Source organism: Sinohyriopsis cumingii, chromosome 9, assembly GCF_028554795.1.
Source record: "Sinohyriopsis cumingii isolate HCF-2022 chromosome 9, ASM2855479v2, whole genome shotgun sequence".
Classification (NCBI taxonomy): Eukaryota; Metazoa; Mollusca; class Bivalvia; order Unionida; family Unionidae; genus Sinohyriopsis; species Sinohyriopsis cumingii.
The window spans coordinates 57,859,817-57,882,607 of NC_142969.1; the positions used below are offsets into that span (position 1 = coordinate 57,859,817).

Genomic DNA, 22,791 nt, shown 5'->3' on the forward strand with positions numbered 1-22,791 from the left:
TCTTAAGTTATTGTGGTGATGTGGAGAAAGCCGTTGAAAAATATTAAAAGTATTTATGATCTTTTAAAAAGAAGATATAGATACATTGCGGAAACAGATCTTAGAATAAAATACAGTAAATCCTTTCAGACTATTATTATACAAACCACAAGATGCCAAATGGCATTTCTTTGTCAAATATATTATCTGATCACCTTATCTTCACATTAGGATTACTAATTGCTAATTCCGAATCCAAAATTCCCTGAAAGACGAAAAAAACATATTACTGTCAATAAATCATACAGATAAATGGCAGCAACTCATATATGGTTCCTCCCCTTTCTACCTGCTGGTTATACGGTCTATAACTAATTGTAAACTTTAGCCAAATTGACCTCCATGAAACATATTTGAATTCAAGCATGGCCTTTTTCTTTTAGTTGTAAAGTAAATCAAAATATTTATATATGGTTCACACAACACTTTTGCGAAATTTTTGTGAATTTATTCAGATTTAGCATCTGTAGTGTCTTTTCATTCAGTAGAATAAAATTGTAACTTGTGAAAATGTTTTGTTGCTGTACTTTCAAGTACTTACACTGCCAAGTTGTTTAGTTATTGCAAGTTTACATTTATGTGTTTATATATATATATATTTGTTGTATGTACAAAGTGTAAGAATTGCAGGAGGTTAAGTCCTGGATGATGTACCAAGTGTTTGAAGAAACAATTGAAAAATGTAACAACAATTACTTGATTATGAAGGTTTTATCTTAAAGATTATTGAAACGTGAATATGCTGATTTGTAATGGAATACAACTGAGAATACCCTAGGACCTGACCTTGAGACTTAAAGGTTTTGCAGTCAGATTTCCTTTTGCCCTCATGTGTGAGTCTTTATAGTTAAACTTGCCCTAACCCATGATGCTTTAGCATTTTTGCAAGCATAATGAACCCCGTCCATTCATGGAAATATTCAAATTGGACATGAATGTTTATATTTTAAACTGTACAGACGGCCTCATAGCCATTGGATTCATTTGCAGTTGGCCATTCAGCTGCTTTACAACAATATAGACTAGGGAATGAAAATATTTTCAAATTGACCTTTATGCTGAAAAGCAATGCATATATTGACACTATATTTAACAGTCAGAATGGCATGTTGAAAGACAGAAATTATTTTTCATATTCCATTCCTACTGTTGACCACCAAGTCCAGCTGTATTAATGAATTATATACAGTTATAGTAGTCAGGTGTTCTGTTATCTTTGACTATCAAGTTGGCCAGGTCAGCTTTCGATATTTTCTGACAGCAGCAGTATATTATGCTGTACAGAGCACACAGCTTACCAGGCAGCCATCTGAGCCATCTGACTGATTGAACAGACCATTGCTATGAAAATTAATGGTGAAATGTCTTTACCCATAGAGCCCACCAACCAAGGTAAATCATATGCACCACACCAGCAGTCTGTTAACTCATCTCTATTGATAATATATCCAATAATCAAAATGATGACGCATGCTGATGAAATTACTTCATCATCTAGATGATATGAGAAGACAAATTTAGCTACAAGTAAAGAGATAGAGCAAATCTGTAGGATTTCGCCATTTTCTAAGTGCCGTTCTCCACCTACAATGATTCCTGCCTACAAGGTAAAAGCCTCTGTAGATATAGCTGACGATGATGGTAATCTTTCCTTCAGAACTCATCATTGGTCAAACATTCCAAAAATTAGCATACGTCTCACAGATCAACCTTGGGACTCCAGTAATACAAAAGCTTCTTCTGGTTGAGTCAATTACCAGCAAGTTTCTGATCATACTGGTCTTTGGTTAGACCTTGCCTAGCTGAGGAAGCTGGAAATGATAATGCCTTGGATAAAATGAGCCAAATTGCCAAGATCATGAATTATTAGCTCACCACACGATGGCTAACACCCTTATCTCCATTCATGCACTATTCTTCATTAAAACCTTATTATGAGGCAACCTAACATACCCTTCCTATTTTTTCTCTCATTCTGTTTTGATGTTGAATTGAGGCAAGAAACATGGTCACAAAAGAGTTGCCTCTTCAGCTATCAATGGAAGGTCCCATATTTGGATGACCATTTCAGAGAACATTCAGAAAAGAGACAGTCATCGTCAAAAATATATCACAGGCAATTCTCCTTGACAACAAAGTAACCATAGGCAAGCTAACTAAAGAAAGTCATATGGGGGGAAAGATAACAAAATTTCATCTACTAAGCTTCGTGCCAACCTTCATTGACTTACCATCCTTACTGGTGACATACCCGTGGATGACAGATTCATTTTTTGCCAGATTTGCATGGATCAGCCTATTCCCAAGAAAAAAGTATGTGATCTAAGTGATGTCAGATTTTGTACTGATCTTATTCATTTGGATTGCTCCACTTTTATCATCCCCTTTATGTTGCTAATCCCAAGAGATCACATGAAGGTAGATGTACTAAAGAAGGAGGTAGGGCTTGTACTTCTGAGGTGGGCAGTGGAGGTGATAAGAAGCTATAAGGCTTCTATTCGATAGTCTGTCTGATCATGAAATTCAATGGCAAATATAGACCTGTAGTAAACCAAGTAGTTTCAGTCAGTTTATTTCTGCCACAAAACTAAATATGGAGACAGCAAAGCCCATAAATCAATTTTGATTTGTCAGCACCCTTCTACATACCATTTCATATAGCATCACAAATGTATCCAAGAGTTGTGTACCAGGTAACAGTATACCAACTGAACACTTCCTTTTGGCCTCAATGTAATTCCTTGGTCCTTCACAGAAATGGTAAACAGCCTAATATCCATGTTCAGCATGACCTCCTCCACAGAAATGGTAAACAGCCTAATATCCATGTTCAGCATGAACTCTTCCACAGAAATGGTAAACAGCCTAATATCCATGTTCAGCATGAACTCTTCCACAGAAATGGTAAACAGCCTAATATCCATGTTCAGCATGACCTCCTCCACAGAAATGGTAAACAGCCTAATATCCATGTTCAGCATGACCTCCTCCACAGAAATGGTAAACAGCCTAATATCCATGTTCAGCATGAACTCCTCCACAGAAATGGTAAACAGCCTAATATCCATGTTCAGCATGAACTCCTCCACAGAAATGGTAAACAGCCTAATATCCATGTTCAGCATGAACTCTTCCACAGAAATGGTAAACAGCCTAATATCCATGTTCACCATGACCTCCTCCACAGAAATGGTAAACAGCCTAATATCCATGTTCAGCATGACCTCCTCCACAGAAATGGTAAACAGCCTAATATCCATGTTCAACATGACCTCCTCCACAGAAATGGTAAACAGCCTAATATCCATGTTCAGCATAAACTCCTCCACAGAAATGGTAAACAGCCTAATATCCATGTTCAACATGACCTCCTCCACAGAAATGGTAAACAGCCTAATATCCATGTTCAGCATAAACTCCTCCACAGAAATGGTAAACAGCCTAATATCCATGTTCAACATGACCTCCTCCACAGAAATGGTAAACAGCCTAATATCCATGTTCAGCATAAACTCCTCCACAGAAATGGTAAACAGTCTAATATCCATGTTCAACATGACCTCCTCCACAGAAATGGTAAACAGCCTAATATCCATGTTCAACATGACCTCCTCCACAGAAATGGTAAACAGCCTAATATCCATGTTCAGCATAAACTCCTCCACAGAAATGGTAAACAGCCTAATATCCATGTTCAGCATGACCTCCTCCACAGGGATGGTGGCACACCAGGATGACATACTTCAAAAACATTTTGTAATCAGTGTTTAGTGTTTGACCACAGCATGAAAAGAAAACTCAGCTGCTTCAGAAAGTGATTGGTGGGTGTCTCCACCTTCAGTATTCAACTGGTTTTGTGGTCTATGGGGCAGCCCTGTAACATTCATATTTGCAACATGACTTAACATTGGTTTTTCCTTAATTATTGTCATCATGCTTTGTAAATTCAGGGTTCCATGCTCTTTTTTGCATTTCTAGGAATGCTTAGATATGTCCTCAAATATTACTAAATATTGTAAATCACATATAGATTTTAAATACTAAGCACTGTACTAAGTCGCTATTATTATTATTATTATTATTATTATTAATATTTTTATTATTAATCTTGTTTTTCAAGACTGTGCAGCTTTGCTAATAAATCATTATGCCGAAGTAAAGACAACAGTAGATATTTATTGTATGTAAATAATTTTCACAAGAAAGGTGTTAGAATTAGTAACTTGCATTTGAAAGAAGAATTCCAATAGTCTCAATTTTCACCAACTTTCACTGTGGTCAAGCCTGCATGGTAGAAAGCACACACAGTTGCCATAAAAGGAAGATGGCTGGTTGGCTAAAAGAGTTTAAACAAACATTTCTAGGTCGTTGCCCCAACTAGATTCATAACAGTCATTCATTGTCTCAATATTATCTTCTATCTAAATAGAGAATAACATCAAGCATTTTGTGAAAGTTGGTTGCAATCGGCTGAGACTCTTAAAATACTTGTTTTCGAATGTAATTTGAATAATAATTACATTCCAACAGAAATATCTGCTGTCATCTCTTAATGTGTCTAACTTCTGACTCAAATATCTGCTGTCATCTCTTAATGCGTCTAACTTCTGACTCAAATATCTGCTGTCATCTCTTAATGCATCTAACTTCTGACTCAAATATCTGCTGTAATCTCTTAATGTGTCTAACTTCTGACTCATAAAGATGTCTGATAGCTGCTTGAAAGGAATCCTTTCTCCACATCAAATTGATTCCTAAATTACTGGAAATTACCACTGTAATGCAAAATTAGGAGAAAGAATTTCATTTTGTTTCTTTCTATGTCAATCATGCTCATGCTAGGCGACACATATATAAGTAGGATAGTCAGTCCTGGTCTTACCTAATCTTAATATGGTGAGGTATGTATCTGATGAAGAAGCAAAGTATGATTCTCGGATAATACTTACCTGAACATATTACTTAAACTCCCACCCACCCTTCTCCACAATGTGACCTAGGTATACCTAGGAGGTAGAAAGGGAAGGTAACATGTAAGAGTTGATTCGCTTTGTCTATGTGGCATATATACAGAAAGATATTTTTTCGTCTTTCAAGGAGGACTGGATTTAGAGGCAGCAATGAGTAGTCCTACTGTTGGTGTGATCAGGTAATGTTTTCTTTGAGAAACATAATTTACTACAAGATCTGCTTTAACAATTATGGCATATGGCCACTTCTTATTAAAAAATATATGTAATTTAATCTAACCTGTAAATAAACTTTCACAATGACTGAATGGCTCTGCCCGCTTCAGATGAATGCCAGACACTTTTCAGACATACAGATTGTCAAATGCTATGACGCCATATATATTTCTTTATCCCAGGTTAGTCGACTTGATTCAAAAGCCTGGATTGGACTCAATGAATTTGGACTTAATGAATTATCATACACCAATTATGTGTGAGTACTATATATACATCAAAAGCAGCATTGCATTTATTTGTTACTATAAAAAAATATTGATTACCAATCTGTTTTCTTTTATTATTGGTCAGGACATGCAAGTATGCAGCATGCTTCTTTCCTTACTGAGTAAATTTACTTCTCCATGTTGTATTTATTGGACAAATTCTGAACAACTTTGTTCATTAATCTGTGGTGAGGTGAGTACAATTTGTAATTTTCCTCCAGAAATAAAAGTAGGACATTAAAATGTATGTGTTGTGCATAATCAATATTTTTTTAATGTATATTCAGTTATCATAATGAATCAAACCTAAAAAATACAGTTGAGATTTATTCCAAACTTTGCAAAAAGCATCTCTCTATCTGTGTATATGTGCATATATATATATATATATATATATATATATATATATATATATATATATATATATATATATATATATATATATATATATATATATATATATATATATATATAAATTTTTATTCCTAGGTGGTCTGACAAAACCACAGTAAATTTCTTCAATTGGGGTTTACATGAACCGGATGATGCAAATTTCAGAGCAACATGTGTTTCTATGGATTCTCGTGGAGGTGAGTTAATGTCTGATCAACAGCTGACAAAACGTTGTGCGTCTTCAAATGAGGCCAAGAAAATTAGATTTAGACATTGTAATGTTTCTTATTATTCTTTTATATTAGGTAATTTTTCAAACATCTTTAGCTTATTATTCATCATTTTTGGGCAAAATATAATTTTTGATATTTGTTTTATTTTTGAAGTACATTAACATTTTTAGACTGATTGTTTTCTTGAGGCCAAGCTGCATACTCTAAAACCCACATTACACCCATCAATCATACACCAAAATAAAGGTAATTGATGGTTCTTTGAACAATACTCATGATATACAAGTTTTATTTTTAAACAGCCAGTATAACCAATGAGGAAACCTGGGAAACCTGGAAAATTCTTTTTCTTGAAAATTCTAACGCTATGCAATATACCAAACTATATAGTGCTACCTTAATGACCTGAATGCTTGATCAATATTTATAAATCTACAAGGCACATTACTGCCACAAAACTGCACCAAAATGCCCTTGTATAACATATGAACAAAAATGTGGGTTTTATTGCCATGTACAGCATTACCTGGGGCTGTATAGTTTCAGCATAAACTATTTCAAAATCGACCGCTCCGGTGGCCAAGTGGTTAGAGCATCAGCCTCAGATGCTGGAGGTTGTGGGTTCGATCTCTGGCTGAGTCATACCAAAAACTTACAGAAATGGTACTAACAGCTACCTCGCTTGGCGCTCAGCATTTAGAGGTTAGTGTTAGGACTGGTCAGCCCGGTGTCAGGATAATGTGACTGGGTGGGACATCATGCAACATGTCTGCGGCACGATGCCCCAGTGCTAGACATCACTTTAAACTGCCACACTGCAGACATCGTAGCTATATGACTGAAAAATTGTTAAAGCTACGTTAAAAATCGAAATCACGCACACATATTTCAAAATGTAAGTTTGGTTCACCCAAAGCTGCATGTATAATGTGCCATTGGTGACAAAACTCATTACCATGTACAAAAATTCTCATTTCATTTGCTTCATATCTGTGTGACATTCCTCCTACATTGCAATCACAAAAAGTATTTTTGAATAATCTGACAATAAATACAAACACAGATCTTTATGTTAACTGTAGGTCTGTGGTTCGATGAAAACTGTGGCATAAAATTGCCATTTGTGTGCAAGAGACGCCACAGTAAAGTGACACCACTGCCAACAGCACCGACCCAAGTGGCTGCAGGAGGGTGTCCACCAGATTTCCTCATATTTGGTAAGTGCTCAGAAGAACAATTTTAGAGATTGTGACAGACTAAATATAGCCGTCATTTATAACTTGATTTTCTTTGGAATAGAACAGTAAAATAGTCTTTGCCAATGGTAATTTTTGTGTGGGAGATTTGAGGTAACTAACCTTTTTGATAGAACACCAGCCCATGCCAAACAAAAGCATATTATTTTGATTCTCTTCACATAAGGATGACCACATAGCAAGATTGTTAAAAGCTGGTTGCACTTAACAAAATTAAGTTAATCCTCATGTTTTATAAAGCTATCTCAAGCCTTCTCACCATTCAAGGCAATTTGTTTTGAATTCAAAATATTTGATTTCTGATCACTTTTATCAAGTCCATTCCTTATATAGATCTGAGGTGTTTTCCCTAAGGTTGCGATCTCAGAAATGGTTGTTTACTGTAGCATGAACCATTTGAAAGTCTGATAATGGGAAAAAGGGGCTTTATGGGTTCCAATTAGCTTCCTACCTACCTGATTTTGCAATTGTCATGGATGTTATTTTTTGCAGGAAGCAAATGCTTTTTGATAAGATCAACAGCCACGTATGATTTTGATAGAGCCCGGAACACCTGCATCCAGTACGGAACAGGCTTCAACCTTGTCAGCATTAATTCTCAGCTTGAGCAAAGTAAGACATGAGGACAAGACCAAATATAAATTATGCTTTGACAATTTACTTTTATAGTGTTATTACATCACTTGAAATTATATTACATAACATTTCTCTGAGTTGACAACAGAGTGTCTACCAAATGATTTAATTTTTTTAAAGAACCAGCCTGACAAACCATTAGGGATTCATAATTTTTATTCAGGAACCCAACTTCTTGAATGTTAAGTGATGCTGAAAAAGAAAAGACATTGTTTGTCAGGCATTTTTGCAGGAATTAACAAACAGGCAAAATGTTTAATGAAATACATGTATAGGATTGCAGATATTATTTGCAAAATGGATTCTTACAATTTTTTTTTAAATTGTTAGGTACTACCATGAACACTAATACTGTTACTTTTTTTAAATGTTCAATGTCATTATTTCTTTCAGTGTTTTTGGTGCTACACATGCGTGAGGCTGGCGGTTCATCAGCTTTCATCGGTCTGAATGACCTGCAAGAGGAGGGTCGATTTGACTGGTTGGACAATTCCCCTGTTAGTTATATCAATTTCAGGACTGGACAACCCTCTCTACATGCCAGGGTAAGCAGTACATTTATAAAATGTTATATGTTTCAAAAATATTTCACAGTCTGTGAATCTGATTGGTCAAAATAAGATCACAAGTTCCCTGACTTTTGTTTAAATTTTTGGCGTAAACAACTTCATAGAAACATTGTATTTAATGTTGACCTAGTTCCTGACCTTGATTCAGAAATCAGCAAGAGTTGTAGTAAACAGCTTTTTTTATTGTTTTTATTTCTTTCTCAGAGTAAGATTCATAAAGTGATATTGAGGCCATACTTGGAGTGCGTGACAAATAACATGTAGCAACTGTTTCAAACTCTGGTTTTTCCAGAGGATTGACCCACATCCAGGCATCTGTTTTGCATTGTAGCTAGATTTATTATTGATATTTTGAGAAAGAATAGTCATTTCTTGCCTTAACACTTGAGAAGTTAAAGTGTTTTATGTTGTGACCAGTTTTGGGGTTAATTATTTTATTTTTCTTAAAATTATTTGGATTCCAAGAGATTATTTTTCCCTGGAAATACTTGTGCTCTAAATTAACTCTTGGACAAAGACAGTTATCAAAATTTACACAGAATTCAAACTGGAATATTATTTTCGGTGATTCAACAAAAAACTGTTGACACATCAGTACAATGCTGACCACAGTTTACGTCATCGCCTTCCAGTTTGGATTTCGTTGGGACTCGAGCTCGAATTCATTTAGGACTTTTTTAAATAATAGGACTTCTTTTTTTAATTCTTGGATTATTCTTGGATTATTTTTGGATTTGATTCATAGAACTGTAAGTTCTTTTTTTTTTTCATTTTTGTCTTGTTTTTCTAGGGAAATATATTATTTGTTAAATTTTACAAAGCTTGTTGTCTTCACTTTTTTCTTGTTACATTTTGTAAGAGCCTAAACACGTAACACTTGACACACTTTCTGGAACACCTTTATTTTATTATTACTGTTAAAAGTATAGTAGCTATCTTTTCCAATCAGTAATCACAAAAATTGGGAAGAAAGACGACAATTACAATATGTCCAGTAGATGTTATATATGTCAAATTATGCCCCATTTATCATATACAGAATTCTCAGAATTGCAAACAGACTAGAATCTGAATCAAACTTTCTTTGATTTGTTGAACTGAGAATTGTTATGATTTTCAAATTAGAGAGGATCAGGTTTGCTTTTAGTGAGGTTTCAATCTTATATACAATGTTTTTAGCTTTCTCTTAAACTCACAAGTGTTCTTTAACATGATATTTCAGGAAAATTGCGTGGAAATGTTTTCTGATGGAACATGGAACAACCTAAATTGTGCATCATTGCGTGGTGTTATATGTCAGGGTCCTAGAGGTATGTATACATCATACACGGTATACAATATCTAACAGAATTTTCAAAGAATTAAACTAAGTCTAAGATTCAGCTAAACAAACAAGTTGTTGAATTTTCTTTGTCAGTTATGTTTTCGTAGGTTATTACATTTGATGTTGCCACCAAAAGGTAATTAAATACTAGTTGACAGTCTATTCCTTTGTGGTTTTGCATCCTGAAGCAGCTAAATTTCATTTAATGTACAGTTATACAACACTTACTCTTCTCAATACAAATTTATTGTGAGACTTCATCTGCTTATTGCATCAATATAAATGACCAATCACTATGAGGATCTTTGTCGCTAGAATGGTTGAAAACATTAAACAGACCTGGTATATGCATGTAAGTAAAAAATATTCTTTTTATCTTTTTTGGTCTACATTTTGAAGTTTCAGTGAATTTTCCACCCACCACCTCTTACCCTTACCATACTCCTGCTGTTCTCACTTTCCTTTATTATTTTCTTTAACCTGTTTTTACTTTGTATCCTTGTCATCTGTTGCATGCACAGATCCATCCATTTCTTTTCAGTTGTAGTTCTCCTTGCAAAAGTAATCATCAGCTACCTCTGGTATCTGGTCTCTCCTTTCTGTCTCCCTAGCAAACAGTCCATTTTTATCCATTCAGGTTTATTGTTCAGCTAAATGGTGATTTGGCACCTACTTTGCTGGTATTCATTCTTTTGTGGTTTTAGGGCCCAATGTTCTTTGCACTCAGGACCAGTAAATGATGCTTTTTTTTTCTATTCTTCTCGCAGTCTTCCTGTACAGACGTGTCAAGATTCTTCCCAGACTTTCCGACTTTCTATATACTCCTTGTTTACTTTAGTACTTGATTGCAGTACATCAAGAATGGACATTATCTTTCTTTTTCTGATTATTCAATCCTAATGCAAAGCAAGTATGCTACACAGAACACAATCTTACTGATTAGCATTGTGCTTGATATTTCCTGAATTAATTGGGGCATTAACAATCAAATATATTTCTAGCATAACAAACAAAACCAGTTTGACTTTAATCTAGTGGCATGAGAGATAGGAAGGGAGAATAACAACTTCATGGAACCTTGTAGCCAGCATTCACATGTCACACTTATTAGTAACTGAATTTCAAATACATTTTATCAATGTAAAATTGTGATTAGAACTGCAGTTCAATGATTCAAAAGTATACACTAGTCATGTAAGATACTTCACTAATATCAGTCGTGGTACCTATATTGAACCAAATTTGATTCACAATTCATAAATAAAAGAACTTTTAAATAAACTACAACAATCTTGTAATTTTAACATTATTATTATTATTATTATAATTATTATTAATATTATTATTATTATTATTATTATGTCACATTTATCTCATTCTTAATACAGTTATTTTTATTGCTTTCAATTGCTACATGTACCTCATATATGAAGTCATAGATACATTGCTTGCAACTTAATTTCCATACCATTTGCAAGGCTGTCAATTGATTTTGTACTTTGACTCATTTGATAAAAATGTTGTTGGGCAAGAATGAAACTGTAAGAACACTTAACTGACAGAAAAAAATATCTCACTGCATGCTGTTGCCTGTAATATGTGTCCTTTTTGGAAATTTTCAACTTGAAAATAAAGTTGTCAGCACTGTATTTCCAATTTTGAATTCAACATTATTGATGCTGAGTACAAGCTGAAAAACAGGTGGTTTTGTTACACATATAGCCTTTTCTTAACAGTGTAGACATTTCTCTCTCTCTCTCTGCTTGACATTGATGCAATTATTACAATCCTATCTAACTGCTCTTTTTTTAAATATCATTTTTGGAAATATGCCGTACTTATACATGCAGTGATACAATAATGAATTAATTAATAAGAACATGAAATGTTGAGATATTTTTAAGTGGGTAAAATAAAGAGCAAACAAAAAAAAACTCCAAAAGGTAAAACACCAGCACTTGATTCAATGGATACAAATTAACTGGGAAATGTGTGGGATTGCCAAGAACTTACATTGTATCTTTCACTTGCATTGAAATTGCAATGATGGGCAGAACAATGTTTGGCAGTCAGTAAGCTTGATTCATAGAAGATGATAATTGGAAGTTTAAGTAGTTGTGGGAAATTTATGTTTTAAGCAATATATTATCAATGGCATAATCATTGCTGTGTTCAAGGTTTCATTGGACATATCCAATGCCTATAGCTTGCTATTGAAAATGTTGTTTTCCATCAGGAATACAGTGCAATTCTACATCATTGATCTTGGAACGCTATCTGTATTAATTAAATTCTTCAGTTCATCTGATAATCATAGATTCTCCTGAGTATTTCTTGCCAGATATTCACGGACCTTATCTGGGACAGGGTGTGCATGTTTTCCGGTCGCGTATTTTCTGTAACTGTTTCTTAAGGAATGTTGTTATTTTCCTGATATCTGTATCATTTTCAGCATTTCTAAGTTTCTGTATTCTCCTTTGCTGCCCCACTGCATTATTATATTAAATATCAACCATTTCAATTTTGGAAGGGGGGGGGTAGTTAAAATTGCTTTTATTTTAAATTCCTGGTCATCAAACAGGTGGAAATAATATTCTTGTTCTGAGCAAATGGAAAATAAACCTATTATGTCCTTTATATAAACAAAATAACAAAAGATGAACCCAGCCCCTCTCCCCACTGTAAATTATCCATTTATTTATAAGGGACACCACAACACATTTAATGCCTATATTTGATTTTGAACTGCTGACCGTTACTAAGTTCTTCACTGACAACAACCAGTTATACCTGGTTGAATTACAAACTAATCCTGTTATTGTATGCTTTCGTAACTTAAGAGAATACAGAGATGCATTCCATTTATTATTATTATTACTATTATTATTATTATTATTATAGATTCACATCTCCCTGAGCCTGCACCTACCATTCCACCATCACATTGTCCAGTGGGTTATACAGTGTACTCTGCCACAGAACAGTGCTATAGGATCTTGAATTCCGCACAGTCATGGAATGAATCTCTAACTCTGTGTCAGGCAGAAGGGGCAACCCTGGCCACCATTGCAGACCTCTATGACATGTACTTCCTGGAGATACTCAGTAATACCAAAGCTCCGAATGAAACCTCACTCTGGATTGGTCTCACTGATTTTAAGGTATTATTATTTCAGCAATATTACATTGATCTTTGCAGTTTATTAACTATGATGTTTAAATCCCATATCGGATATTAATATAAATCACTCATCAGGTATAAATCCCTAATCAGGTATTAATATAAATCCCTAATCAGGTATTAATATAAATCCCTAACCAGGTATTATAATATAAATCCCTAATCAGGTATTAATATAAATCCCTAATCAGGTATAAATCCCTAATCAGGTATTAATATAAATCCCTAATCAAGTATAAATCCCTAATCAGGCTCAATCGTTATTCACACCATTTATCATGTTTAAATCATTTGAATGTCTCATCAGTAGTGACTGGTAAACTTTGCATAGAAAGTGTCCTCTTTTGTGTTGTATATTCTGCACAGATTCCTATTTGTAGGTGGTTCAAAACCTGCTTCAGCTGTATTACTTATGTGAACAAGTTCTGAACTTGCAATTTACAATATAAATATATATATATATATAACTATTTGGGCCATATTTCTTTTAAATAAACCACTTTATAACATGACAGTGATGTTTTGAATACTCTTCGCTAAGGTGTCCCCTACATGTACTGTACAGCATTTGTTACTTTTCAGTGCTAGTTGAAATGTGTTTATGATGAAAACTGTAAAATCCTTTGTAATAGCTAAACGTCAAATCACTAACAAAATATGGTTGTGTTATCAACATTAGAAAAATAACATAAACCTTCAGAACCATTGGAACTATTTTACAATGTATGCAGATTTTGCAACTAATTAAATGATGGCATTTGCTAGACATGAACCATTGGAACTATTTTACGATGTATGCAGATTTTGCAACTAATTAAATGATGGCATTTGCTAGACATGAACCATTTGAACTATTTTACGATGTATGCAGATTTTGCAACTAATTACATGATGACATTTGCTATACATGGATGAAAAGGAATGATATAACTACCTCTAAATTAAATTTTATAAAAAGCATATAACAAATCCAAACAATTATTTCAATAATACATTCCATCATATTTAGGAAACATTAGATCACATTAGAAAATTAACTTCAGATACATTTATTTGTAAGTTTAATATCGTGGAAAAATTTCCACACAGCAAAATAATAAATTGCTATCTGATAATATGAAATTTGTTTTCTGACAATTTTGAAATTGACTATCTGACAATTTATTCATATCAATTTTATCATCCTGCAACAGAAAAGACTAAGATATGTATGAAATGATTGGTCCCTGAACTAAACGATGTTTTTGTCAGACGTTATGATTACTGACAAATTAAGCCAATATCAGGGAAGAAATGTATTGACATGTTTTAGCTTGGTGTTTTAACCAGTATGGCCCTAATAATGCAGAGATTTTGTAATAAAATAAATGTAGTGTTTCTGTCAATAGTGATTATGATGACTATGCCTTGTTAATGTATAGCTTTGCAGAGGTCATGTCTTTCATCTTCCATACAGGGAACAGGCGTATTTCAGTGGATCAGTGGTGCCACTGTGACATATACCAAATGGGATTATGGAGAACCTAGCCTGCAGGAGAACATGTGTGTTGCCATTCACAAGGGTGTCTGGAGACAAGTTTCCTGTGACACTTCTCAGCCAGCCATATGCCAGACCATTAGAGGTATGCTCCTTCTTGCTGTTCTTCTATAAAAATAATACATTATATCATTATTCTTTTTTTTCGAGTGATCTTATACCAGCATCACATTGAAGCAACTTGATTTCCCACTACATTAGAAAGCACATGTTGAAGATCATTCCACTCCAGCACTAGCATGTACCTGAGGGTTCAGAATCCGTAGTGTATTGAGTGATTTCTAATGTATGTAAAGTCTAGGATGCACCAGGACTTTCTGAATTTATGCAAAGTAATAATACAACTGAATGCACATATTGAGGGAAAAAACTCTTTTTTTCCATAAACATCTTCTCAGTATCATTAGCTGAGTTTATTCCTACATTTCACTCTCTGTAATCCATGCTGTTGGACCATTGTTTGTCTTTGAATCAACTAAAACAATCAGTAAGGTACTCACAGTAAATGTAAAAGCTAAATCCAAGTTTAATCTAAACTGTAATGGAAACTGAAATAATATAAATGTTGCCAACTTACTGACTCCATGGAAAAGGCATTACATCACCGATTTAGAATCTACATTTTTATTTTATTCTCACTCTAACTGTTTTTGACCCATTCTAAAGCATTAGATCTTTAAATCTAAGATATCTCACTGACGTTGCTCTATATATTAGTCAAGAATCGTTCATAGATTTATATCTCTTGCAATACTTCTAAGTTAAAAGTTAATTTAAAAACATTCTAGGCAATTTGATTGGAGGACAAAAGGTTTACTAGGTTCTCCTGGATCTATTCCGATATTTCTTGATTGTTTTTGTTCTTCTAGAAGGCACAGAGTTTTCAAGGAGGACAACTATGTCCACTCAGCAGGTGCGCTGTAGCAATTCTTCTGTGGCTTTTGGCACAAAGTGTTACCTTGTTGTCCTAGACATGCCAGTGGACTGGTTTACTGCCTGGGATTGGTGCAGAGACAGTGGCATGAGAATAGCCAGTATACACAGTCTGCAGGAATCTGAGTTTATCAAGAACCTGATGCTCACTCGCTATCGTGATTCTCCTGTTAAAAGCATTTGGATTGGACTTATGGAGAATCGAAAAGAAGGTATGTATAAAAATGCCAGCATAAAGAATTAGTTTAAACCACGCTTCTGTCATCTTTCAGAATTTTTAGGTTAAACTTCACTTCTGTCATTTTAGTGCAATGCATATGATGCCTTAATTGTCCAAACTTTATAACATACAATTCTAAGCTTCTTGTAACATAATTTTTTGACATATGTTAATCCAGGACTTGAATAAAAATTCTTTTTTTAAAGTCATGGACTATGGAAATAAGTGAACCAGCAGTTATCTGTTTACATTAATGCAACATCAACGTTTGAAAGTAATTAGCATTTGTGTTAGTTTGTTGATGCTTAAAGAGTGTTCATTTACCATCAAGTCATGAAGAAACAGATGCCTATCACTCTGGGGTTGAATTTTTGTATAAGTTGCGATTCATGAAATCTAAAAGCTACGTTAACTTTGATAATTTAAGAGAAACAGTTTTCTTTTATGGATGTGTATTGCATTTGTAATATTTCTTTTTCAATAAAAGATATATTATATGAAAATGTTTGTTTGAAATTCACATCGTTTGTATGTTTGATAACATTGCGTTATTCTGCAGGGTGGTTAATCTGGACAGATAAAACACCAGTTAACTTCTTAAACTGGGATGACAAAGAGCCGAACATGAACAATGATACATTGGCATGTGCAGAGTTATCTGCCCTCACTGGCTCCTGGTATGATGATGATTGCTCTGCTAGGAAGGGATTTGTCTGCAAAGGTGACCCAGGTAAACATGCATATTGCAAGATAAAAATTCGGTCTTGTAATATTCAGCCTGATCTGATTTACCTTGGTGGGAATCATTTTATACAATTATTATGAATTCTAGCTGACTGAATGCAGCATTATAATGTTTATGCAGCCTTAGACATCACAAATAACTAAAGGATTGAATCTTTGAATTTCTGTCAGTTGCTGTGGTGCACTAGTTTAATATTGTGTGCATGTTTGTTTTCAATGTCACAAAAAAATGCATCCCTTATTCAATAAAGCACCAACAACATGACCTCTGTCTACATATCTGACTGATTTTTATGATTTTTATATTAGGATGCTTCTTAGTATTTCTCATAAAGCATTCATCACACAATGATCTTTCAATTAACTGCACAACGCTGATCCAACTACAAAGAATGGAAATACAGAAAACAACCAGACATAAGGCTTTTAAATTTTCACAAATGATGCTGATACATGATCCAGTGTGGCTGCCAATACTAAAAGCTTGAAAAACCTGTAAATGCAGAAGGATGATTTGGCAGATTTATTGGCCATCTGGCTTTGTAATTGGTATATTAGTACATCTCAGCGATGTGGGCAAAACAAGATTTTGCCTCCTATCTTCATACCAAAATTTAATCTTGCATCCCATTCCAACCACACTGCAAACATTGTCGTTTGTCTTATGCATGCTAGACAATATGAATTACATACTAACGCAAGATATAACTTTCAACTGATTGATAGAACCAGCTGGCTTCATCATTGCTGTATGACAGTATATTACTATGATCCATTATTTGTGTTGCAAAGCTTGTGATTGTGCTGATAATGATATACAAAAACCATTGTACTAGAATATTTTAAGCAACTTCAGTTGGCAGCATGCCTTATTAGAACTGCAAACTGTATCAAGTTTTGTAATATCTTCTGGCTTATGGTTTACTCTCAATGAAAGTATTGTCGGGGAAATATTATGATATATACTTGTGTTTATGTAGCTTGTCTCGTGCAAAACCAATACAAACTGTAAACAGCCATTTCAGCATTTAATATCCCCAATAGAAGGTGGTTGTAGAAGTTTATTAGTGCTTGTAAATGATCAAGATGGCTATTCTGGTAGCCCTGAAGGGGCATTCTGCATATCCATTTTTATTTCAAGAACTTGATTTACTAATCCAAGATGCCATATTTTATTAATTTGATTTACTAATTTGAGAACTCAGTCTACTAATCTGATAAAACATTTTGTTTGAGATATCCGATCAGTGAACGTAAATCTAGGACTATTAAATTCTTATTTCTGTTTATTTTACTGGAGATATTGTATTTCAAAAATACAAATATGTGTTTTCAGGTCTTCCAGAGAAGACAATATAGAACCTATACAATTGAAAGAAAGATACTTATAATGCCTCTCAAATAGCCAGGGCTGATATAAACATCATTTGCTTACATTTAAAATTTAACTGTTTCAAGTTCGTGATACTTCATAGAGCAATTTTGGGTAATGCAATTCAATCTGATACAAACTGATCAGATTATTCTAATTTTCCCTGTTTCACTATTTTGCTTGATTGGTGTGAATTTAAATAATAATAATGATAATGAGGACTTTGTATAGTGCCTGATCTTTAGAAGCTCTAAGCACTTTACAACATTAGACAACACCTATAAGATACAAAACATAATGATATGATTACAAAAACAAACACCATGAAATTAGAAAACATTAAAAAACATGCTGAGAATATTTAAGGTAGGAAACATTATTAGGTCTTTAAGTTTGTTCTTGCAGTGAATCAGCTCATGTTGACTACCATAGCATGTTGTTGTGAAAGTTAAATTTTTTTAGTTGTTTTGGCAGAAAATGACCCATTCATGTTACTGTTCTAGAAAACACCAAAATTCGTCCTTGATGATGCTTTGATGACATAATGGATAAGATAAGTCAGATAAACTTATTTCGTAGCCACTCTGTTTTGGTTATGATACCATCTTTGTCTATTTAGTAACAACTATATTTTATTAAATCACAAAACAATGTATAATTTGCTACTAAATATATAAATGGTAATTGATATTATATAAAATAATATGATCATTTATAGTAATTAAGGCTTTGCAATCTAGTCTGTCCATAGCCAAAAGAAAGTACATAAGCAGAATTCATCACCTTGGCTAGCCAAACCAACACATGCCAGAATTATCAACGTTGATTATTAAACGATTAATATATTTTATATAGAATGCTCAAGTCAACATGTACATACAGATTCAATTAAACTCTTATCAATTCAGGTATATTAATGTAACAATGAATGAATTTCTTAAATAGTAGCTGATCTAGTTCATGCAAATTCCATTTTGTATAAGAAAGCGAAATGCCTAAGATAATAAATTAAACAATAGTTCTTCTTATTTTAGTTCTTTTGGTCAGAACGGATGAATCTTCTTCAACGATTACTGTCATAGAACCAAATCAGTTGTATAATGGATTGAATATGGGTGAGTATGTTAATGAGCAAAGTACATAAGATCTTTTGTAGAGCATTTTATATGATTTAAATGCCAACCTGAATTAGGCACCAGGTTATCCTATAATTTAGCAGCTTTTAGGTGGCAGAAAAGAATTCAACAGATAAAAAGAACTCAAAATATTCGGCCTAAGCCATTTTCTATACCTTGCAGTTTTTCTGCATTTGCATATTTCTTATTCAAATACATGGCCGGTTCATAAAATCTTTGTATTATGTTGCAAATGCTGATATCCATGCTGCACATTTTAAATAAGAAAGCTAATAGTTACCTGGCCACATTGGTAGCAGTTAAATAAAGTGTTCTCTCCTTTAGTAAATAGACTGACACCAAATCATGCCTATTTATATTGCTACTCCTTTAGTACACAGACTGACACCAAATCATGCCTATTTATGTTGCTACTCCTTCAGTACAGAGACTGACACCAAATCATGCCTATTTATGTTGCTACTCTTTTAGTACAGAGACTGACACCAAATCATGCCTATTTATGTTTCTACTCCTTTAGTACAGAGACTGACACCAAATCATGCCTATATATGTTGCTACTCCTTTAGTACACAGATTGCCACCAAATCATGCCAATATATGTTGCTACTCCTTTAGTACAGAAACTGACACCAAATCATGCCTATATATGTTGCTACTCCTTTTGTACAGAGACTGACAGCAAATCATGCCTATTTATGTTGCTACTCCTTTAGTACATAGACTGACACCAAATCATGCCTATTTATGTTGCTACTCCTTTAGTACAGAGACTGACACCAAATCATGCCTATATATGTTGCTACTCCTTTAGTACACAGACTGACACCAAATCATGCCTATTTATGTTGCTACTCTTTTAGAACGGAGACTGACACCAAATCATGCCTATATATGTTGCTACTCGTTTAGTACAGAGACTGACACCAAATCATTCCTATTTATGTTGCTACTCCTTTAGTGCACAGACTGACACCAAATCATGCCTATTTATGTTGCTACTCCTTTAGTACAGAGACTGACACCAAATCATGCCTATATATGTTGCTACTCCTTTAGTACATAGATTACCACCAAATCATGCCAATATATGTTACTACTCCTTTAGTACAGAGACTGACACCAAATCATGCCTATATATGTTGCTACTCCTTTAGTACAGAGACTGACAGCAAATCATGCCTATTTATGTTGCTACTCCTGTAGTACAGAGACTGACACCAAATCATGCCTATTTATGTTGCTACTCCTTTAGTACACAGACTGACACCAAATCATGCCTATTTATGTTGCTACTCCTTTAGTACACAGACTGACATTAAATCATGCTTATTTATGTTGCTGCTGGATCCTGCTCAGTCTGAGTAGCACACTTTGTCCTGACAAGAGCCCTAGCAATCCATCTTCAAACTCTACCTTCTACTGGTTGACTACAAAAGATCGCTGCCATATATGGATGATTCTAACACAGCCCCACTCAGTTCAATGAACTTGGTGTAAAACCTGGTGTTAAATATGCTAATATCTATTGCCATAATTTATACTGTGGATTTATGACAATATTAAGTTAGTGTAAGTGAAATTTAATGCACACATTTTCATTTATTCAAGTGAATTTGGAAACCTGTTCTTAACAAAGGAGTTTAGGTTATCCTAGATGACTACCGAAGTGGATTAATTTGAAATTGAACTACATCTACCATATCTGAACTTCAGATGATACCAACTCAAACACATTATGCAAGTTTCTTTCAAAGTTTATGGATATGTGCTAGCCATATATAAGGATTTCATATACTTTCTATCACTGTTATGAACAAGCTGAAAATATCCGAAGCATGGAAACATATTTAAATAGCAGTCTTGTAGGTTCCTTACTCAACACAACCAGCTCATCATTTTCTGGCTTTAGTATGTCTGATATACCTAAGATCAGAGCCTCACAGATAATCCCATGCAGGAAAGTCATGTTTGGAGTGAAAATGAAAACAATGGTACAGATGACGATTTGGAGTTGTCCAATATAGCTGACATTTATCCAGAATTCCTGAGGGTCAAACATAATAAATACAGTATCACTGTGCAAAGAGATACACAAAAGTTTGAGCTTGTTGTTGTTGTTGTAGGGTTTAACGCCATTTTTCAGCACACGATAGGCTATGCATGGCAGCCAGTATTAATGGTGGAGGAAGAACCTGAGAAAACCCTGGAAAGAACCACCAACCCTCGACAAGCTACTGGCAAGCTTTCTCACATACCGACATTGGCCAAATCTGAGACTCAAACCCATGCAGACAGAGGTGAGATGGCAGTGATCCTTAACGGACAGTGCTTTAGACCACTCGGCCACTCGGGACCCCAGTTTGAGTTTGTAAAACAGATATTGGATTCAGAACCTTGCATGACTTCATGCAGTTCAAATGTTCAAAATGGTACTATCTGCAGAACACAAGAGAAAAACACTATGACAGCAACATTGTATAAAACAACATGTGTCATGCACATACTGCGGCTGAACTGTATCACATGGTTAGATCATATTATCTGTAAATGTAGACAGGATGAGAAGACCCATGCTAAAGGCAGTTATATGCTGACATCTACACCAGTAACTACCAAACATGGAACAACTCCAAAAGTCAAAAAAAAAGAAAAGAAACAAAACAGTCTTTGACTAGATGACTCAGGCAATAAAAATTAACACCACTCCAGAGTGTCAGGCAATTACACACTCCATAAATCATGAACACAGCAGTGATGGCTTAAAGTATAATGATTTATCCATTTGTGTACGTCAAAAAACAATTAGGAACTTGAAGGCCCAAATTAAGGAATTAAAACTACAGTTAAGTCAGCACAAGGAAGAATTAATGAGCAAGTAACCTCGTTTGAAACAGCAATTCAGACAGACTCCCAAATAGCAACAATGTCAGATGCTCAGACACAGACAATCCCAATACCATCCAAGAGAAAATGTAAAATGACCATGCAAATAAAAACTGATACCCAAAGTAATCCTGCGTTGCAGATATCAGTACCCCCCTCTCAGTCATGTGTCACACCTGCAACAGCAATAAGTGTACACCCATGGCATTCAGCTCAGACAAGTCTGTTGCCTGCACCAACAACTGCATTTCCCAGTGCTCAGACAAATGTGTCAACATCAGTCAATTAGTTCACACAACTGAAGCACCAATTTCAGCACCCCTTCCTCCAAGAGATGTGTCTGAAATACAGTCCAACACATGAAATAACAAGCCAGAAAAGATAGGACTCTAATAATTGGCTCCTTAATATTGAAAATTATAATACCAAGGAGACTTTTTAAAACATATACAGACTCTAAGAGGTGCAAAAATCGACATAATGAATACTGACCTAACCAAATACAACCAAATTATTATTTTAGTAGGTGGAAATTATGCCAGTGAGGGAAGGTCACTAAATAAATCAGAACAGATTTTTGAGAGACAAAATTCATTTAATCAGTAAAGGAACCTTTGATCGACTGAGAAATATTAACACATATGCCCCCATTTTCAGGCACTATAACGAAGAGTACTGGGCACATGACACATATATGCCATAATGTCAAACAGATTGAGTGCTTCAGATGTCTTAGATTTGGATACAAACAAAGATTCTGACAATCAATGTATTATACATACTAGGAAACTGGCAAAGACAAGAATGACAATGCTTCATTTACAACAAATCTAAATGTACACAGGGAGACTCTTGTTTCTAACTATTCAGTGTAAAT

General features: G+C 34.4%; 1 protein-coding gene across 4 annotated transcripts in view; it reads left to right on the plus strand.

Annotated features, from left to right (window-relative positions):
• Window positions 1-22,791, plus strand: part of LOC149791882 (lymphocyte antigen 75-like) — a 153,360-nt gene that overhangs the window by 122,563 nt on the left and 8,006 nt on the right. For all 4 annotated transcript variants that reach the window (XM_089970386.1, XM_089970389.1, XM_089970388.1 and 1 more), the window contains exons 46-56: window positions 5,408-5,484; window positions 5,984-6,084; window positions 7,203-7,337; window positions 7,869-7,988; window positions 8,406-8,557; window positions 9,804-9,891; window positions 12,807-13,066; window positions 14,543-14,708; window positions 15,493-15,768; window positions 16,336-16,506; window positions 18,927-19,007. In XM_089970386.1, coding sequence (XP_089826512.1) covers window positions 5,408-5,484; window positions 5,984-6,084; window positions 7,203-7,337; window positions 7,869-7,988; window positions 8,406-8,557; window positions 9,804-9,891; window positions 12,807-13,066; window positions 14,543-14,708; window positions 15,493-15,768; window positions 16,336-16,506; window positions 18,927-19,007 — 1,627 coding nt within the window. The remainder of the gene's footprint in view (window positions 1-5,407; window positions 5,485-5,983; window positions 6,085-7,202; window positions 7,338-7,868; window positions 7,989-8,405; window positions 8,558-9,803; window positions 9,892-12,806; window positions 13,067-14,542; window positions 14,709-15,492; window positions 15,769-16,335; window positions 16,507-18,926; window positions 19,008-22,791) is intronic.